Source organism: Rattus norvegicus, chromosome 9 (assembly GCF_021556685.1).
Source record: "Rattus norvegicus strain SHRSP/BbbUtx chromosome 9, alternate assembly SHRSP_T2T, whole genome shotgun sequence".
NCBI lineage: Eukaryota > Metazoa > Chordata > Mammalia > Rodentia > Muridae > Rattus > Rattus norvegicus.
Window position 1 is genome coordinate 128,534,001 of NC_141542.1, and position 6,000 is coordinate 128,540,000.

Here is a 6,000-nt window from a genome sequence, read left to right on the forward strand (position 1 = left end):
TGGTGTGGTGTGTGTGTGTATGTGTGTGTGTGTGTGTGTGTGTGTGTGTGTGTGTGTGTGTGTGTGTGTGTTGTGTGTAGGAAGGATTTTTCGTTTGTTGAGACAGTTTTATCCTAACAGGGGAAGAGATCCAAGATATCCAGGACTACATTGAGAGCCACTGTCTCCAAAAAAGGGGGGAAAGGGGGGAATGAGGCTGCAAGCAAACTAACAATTGGCCATAGTGTCTACTTCACTGGTAGTACTTTCCTACTGTGGTGATAAGACGACTCCTCACCAAGGCAACTTATAGAAGAGTTTACTAGAGGGTTTTGCAGTTTCAGAGGGTTGAGAGTGAGTCCATGACCATCATGACGGGAAGCATGGCAGCACGTGGCATATCGCTGGAGTAGTAGCTGAGACCTTATACCTTTGTCTACAAGCATGAGGCAGGGAGGAAACTAACTGAGAATGAGCTTTGAGTTACTAGAGTAAATTACTTTGATTTACTAGAACTCATTGAGTAAAATTGTCTGTTACACTGGGACAATAAAAGAAATATTTCTTCAGAGTTGACCCAAGAGGAGTAGGCTATATTTTGAGTTGCCCAGGTGGTATTGGTTTTGAAGCTATGAAGTGGTCACAGAGAGGAGTGGAGGCTTGGCACCATTTCAAAATATCAGAGTGTCTCTAGAGGCCAGAATAAATCACTGGTGAAGATTCAGCATCATTTACAGTGTAAGTTCCCAGGTATTGGAGATGCCAGGACCATGAGACATTTCCCAAGACAACAGTATATATGGAGTGGAGCCCACCTAAGGCTACAATGTAAACCAAGTATGCTGCAGACAGGCCTTTTGGAACCAGAAAGTGAGTGAGTCTCAGATATTGGACATTGAGCCCCAGAATTTGGAATCATGCTGCTGAACTCTCATCTTGCATTGACCTGATTATACTTATTCCCCCTTTTTACCTTTTGGAAAAAGAAAGAATTTGTAGAATTAAGCCCGCAGTTAAGAGACTTTAAAATTTTAAAGGGCATGGAATTTTTAAAGACTGCAGAACTTTTAAAACCTAGGTTGTATTTTATATTAGGATATTGACATGACATCTTGGGGATAAGAAAGAAAAGGTTAGAGTTAAAAAGAGATGTGTTTGTGAGTCAAGTTGATGAGGGATAGAGTATCCTAGTTAAGTTTTGCTTATCAATTTGACTCAAACTAGAATTATCTGAGAAAGGATTTTTCTAGATCATATTGACCTATGAGAATGTTTGTAGGAGGCTAACTTGATTATTAATTGACTTAGGAGACTCAGCTCACTGGGTGGCACCATTTCCTTGGCAGATAGTCCTAGGCTGTACAAAAATGCTAGCTATACTTGAAGCTGTGAGCAAGCCAGCAAGCAGTGCTTTTTCATAGGTTTCTGTTTGATGCACTGAAAGCTAAATCAGCTCTTTAATTGGAGATTATTCCCACTGAGTTCTTATGTTAGTTATTTTTCTCAGTTTTGACAGTTACTTAGCAAAAACATTTTAAGGATTTACCTGGTCTCACAGTAGAGGGTTTAACTCAGATAGTGGAGTTGGCCAGAGCACAATGAGGCAGTTAGTTACAGTGTTCTCACCCAGGAAGCAGAGGTAAATGGTGCTGTTAGCTTTCTTTATTCCTTTCAGTCCAAACTCCTATCTCATAAGGATGATGCTGTCCACATTCAGGGTTGGTCTTTCCCGTTCTCTTAAACATTATTAGAAACACTACATCCATACATAGATGTATGTGTCCATAATGATTCTAAGTTCAGTCAAGGTGACAAAAAATTATAACCATCACAGTCCTAGACAGTGAAACTGACTTGCCTTCTGCTAATATTGTGGGATAATTTATTAAGACATTAATTCACATTGTACTTAGTGTGTCTTCTAGCCTCTTTCTTTCAAGTCATTAGCCATGCTTTTAAGTGTTCCTTCCCAGGGGCATAGGAATAAAAACTGCTCTTGTTTTTGTTAAAGGACAGCTGACTCTATTTTTCCTTTAGTTAAACAATTTTAGACTTTAATCATGTCCTTAGCTAGAGCTCAATTTTTGTTGTTGTTCTTCTTCTTCCCCAATAATCTTGTGAACTACACATTGTAAATTGTTTCCATTGTTCTGAGAATTGACTAACCATAAAATGTTTCCTGGTATGTAACTGACTATAAACCCATAACACTTCTGACCATAAACCCATAACATATACCTTTCTCGTGGTCATAAAAATAACTGCAAAAATCTGTTGTTTTTTTTAAATCACTTTCTCATTTGCCATAAAAAGCCCTTTCTGTTTCTGATCTGGGTCACTTTCATTCTCCTACTTCTAAGGAGAGTGTAAGCCTTGCACAGCCATAAAAATATATTATTTGACCTTGCAACATCTCAGTGTTTGCTCCTGGTTTTTGATACCATAACAGTTTTATAAAGTCCCTGAAAGGAACACTTAAAAGTGTGGTTAATGATTTAAAGGAGGAGGCTAGACATTTACACCCTGTCTATGGAGCTTGGGAGGAAGTTAAGGAAAAGACAGAAATGAGGGGAGGGTGAAAGGCTAGAAAGCCTTGAGAAGATCACTCTTAGCCAGAACCCCCCCCCCCCAAAAAAAAGCTTTCTGGGACTTCTGAGAAAGAGCCACTTTCCCTATTTAAGTATTAGTGGGGTAATTGACCTAATGGGAAAGAACTATACTTTCCTAAAATTATGTCATTATCTAAACATTACCTTCCACTTCCATGAGAAGGCTTCCTTCATCAGTGCATTTTCCTTTTCTTTGTAGTAAAAGGAATTTAAACTAATTTGGTTGTTATTTTTCTCTTCTATATATATATTTGTGTTTCTTTAGTCTTTAATCATACATACAAAAAATCCACAGTAATGGAATTGAGGAAAATAAAAGAATTAGTTATATACAGTGGATGAGTAATTATTTGTAAACCTTTATAAAGAACATCTTTGATAGAATCAAGAGTGCAAAAACAGGGCCAGGAGCTAGCTCATTTGCTAAAGTGCTTGCTAGGCAAGCACGATGACCTAGGTCCAATCTCCAGAACTCAATTTTAAAAAGCCAGACATGGTGGTGCTTAAAATTCCTAGAATGGAGAAGGTAAGACTTGCAGCTCAGTCACTGGCTGGCCAACTAATACTACTTGGTGATTTCCAGGCTAGTAAAAAACCATGTCTCAAATAAACAAAACAGTAGATATCACCCGAGAAAACACCAAAGGTCCTCTGATCTTTACATGCACAGGCTTATGTGTACACAGGTACCCACACACATGAACACAGCAATACACACACATGAAAGACATGATAAAGCAATAATTATTTACCTTCAGATAGGTAATTGTGACATTTTTGGCATCTTTTACGAAATTTTAAACATCCAGATAAATTCTTGACAAATTCCTCACACATTTCTCCATTTTGCTCAGGTAACATCTCTGAAGTCATACCTCTCTGGTCTAACTCTGTAGAGAAAACAACATTCACACATAAACATTCCTGGAATTTCACTATACAGAGCAGGGCAGATGGCTAATTTGGTGTCATGCTTATTACACAAGCATGAGGATCAAAGTTTGATTCCTAGAACTCCTGAAAAAAGCCAAGTGTGGTAGCATGTACTTTTAATGTCAGTGCTTGGGAAGTGGAAATGGATGTAGTGACGAACGTTTTTAATCACAGCAGAGTTGGGCAGATCTCTGAGTTTGAAGCCAGCCTGGTCTATAAAGAAAGCTCCAGGACAACCATGGATACAGAAAAATTCTGTCTTGAAAAAACAAGAAAAATTGGCAAAGGTAGTGGGAGAAAAAGGGTCTTGAGAGATACTTTAGTCAGTAAATGCCTATCATTCAAGCAGAAAGTCCCGTGTTCCCAGCACCCCATACGAAGCTGGGCATGATGGTGTGTGCTTACTTGTAATACCAGTGTTGGGGAGGCAGAGACAGGGTGATCCCTGAGACTTGTTGGTCAGGCAGTCTAACCAAATCAGTGAGCCCCAGGTCTTAGTAAGAGATCCTATCTCAAAACAAGATAGACTACTCCTAAGGAATAATGATCTTTGGCTTCTACATGCATATATGTACATACATATAGGGCCATATATCACATGTTTACCAGCACATATGTGAATATGTGGACACTATCATACACAAAAAAAATCAAAAGAAAAAAAAAGAAAAGAAAGAGCAAGAGAGAAAAGGGGAGAAAAAAGTGAATAAAAAGTGAAAGAGAAAAGAGAGGTCATTAGTTACTGGCCTTTGTGTGGTTCCCATGAATCTTCAATTGCATTGAGTGTCTTCATTATTATTTGTTGGACTCTCCCATAAACAGAGAGACTGAAATTATGAAACAGCTGGAAGACATTGGGAATGCCCCACCTTTGCCCAAGTTCTTCTTTTTTGGTTATCTCTTTAGATAAAGCTGGGGGGTATGGCTCCATTAAGTCCACATCGGACATGAAGTATAATTGAAAAGCCTGATCAAATTCTTGCTGCATCTGCTTAAAAATGTAAAAGCTCATGTTGAAGAGAGATTTTGCATCCACGGCCAGCTGGCTAAACAGGTTCTCTATGTGTACCACTTGTAAATCTTCCTTAGTCAGCTGTTCTATGGCAGGGGGATCCTTTACATCTTCACTCTGGGAAGACAGAAATCGGTATATCTTCTTGAGAAATTGCTTCATCTGTGGGGTAGAGTGAGACAAGGAATAAAAATAAAGATGTTTTTCTTCCTCTGTCACCTATTGCTGAAAAAATTAAAGTCAGTTTATGGTAGTCATTCTAAATTAAATTCTGTATAAACTAGGAGAAGGATATTGATTTTGATACGATATACACCAGTCTTATAGCTGGTCCTAACTTTAACTGTGAAAATGGGACCTGAAATTCCTCCTGATTTAGATTTGCTCACAGAAGGCTAAAAAGGTCAAAATATACTAGAGAAGCTATAACCCGATATTTTTATATCAGCTGGCAGGTCATTGATTACAGGATACTGTAAAACTTGCCTTAGAACTATAAAGAGTGCTACCATCTTCCTAGTTATTATAATCATTTATGGTTATTTAGACATAATTTACTGTCTTCATATTCTCCCTCTTACCACTAAATTAATTAATGAAAAGGAAAAGATGAATACATCTACACTGAGCCATAGAGGCCAGATATAGCTTTGGGATTATTATATAGTAGGTTGCTTAGTAACAAATGTAAATTAACAATGATAATGCCCAGTTTGTTATATTAAAAGGAATGAAGCCCTAGTCACAGAATTTTGAGTACTGTCCAGCGGAAGAAGATTGTCCAGCAGTTACACTATGTGACACCAAGTCTAGGCAGATCAGAGTTGTCTTTATCTCACAGTGCTAGAATGTGTCGCGTGCTATTAGCTATGGGGTATTAGCTCTAGAGCATCAGCCTCCTGCTGTTCAAACAGTTATCCAGGAGTCTGTATAGGATCTATGCCTTTTACAGAAAGAAATCTGGATGGATTGCCTGGCTTTCCTCTGCCAATTTTTGTTTACTGAGTCGGTCCATAGAAATAAAACTTTGAAGTTGCACAAAGAGGCACATGTCTATAGCTCTAACTCCTGCAGAGGCTGAAGTGGGGGAGACATTACTCAATCCAAGAAGTTGAGGCAGCCTGGGCAACATAGCAAGACCCAGTCTCAGAAAACAACAAAACAAAAACAAGTCCCAAGGAATGTTCATAAAGTTACATATCAGTCCCAAATGAAAAAGACCTCCAAATCTCCTGTCTCCAGCACTGATGTCATCATATTCCCGGCATATCAGAGAATGACCATAGCTGTAAAAGTAGAGCAGATAGAATCAACAGTGTCACCAAATTAACTTGGTGTATTCCTTATCCTAGTGGCTGCTCTTTTGTAATTGAATATGGCACTGCCAAGTCAGAAGTATTCTCTAATTAGTGCATACATAAAAATTTAGAGTAAAATTCCACCCCATTTAATATAAAGCTCTCTTCT

At 38.4% G+C, this 6,000-nt stretch overlaps 1 protein-coding gene across 2 annotated transcripts in view; it reads right to left on the reverse strand.

Annotated features, from left to right (window-relative positions):
• The window catches only part of Clul1 (clusterin like 1), a 37,938-nt gene that overhangs the window by 15,171 nt on the left and 16,767 nt on the right, over positions 1-6,000 (reverse strand). For both annotated transcript variants that reach the window (XM_087567155.1, NM_001033071.1), the window contains 2 exon segments: positions 4,269-4,695; positions 3,341-3,478 (listed from right to left, as the gene is read on the reverse strand). In XM_087567155.1, the coding sequence (XP_087423281.1) occupies positions 3,341-3,478; positions 4,269-4,695 (565 nt within the window).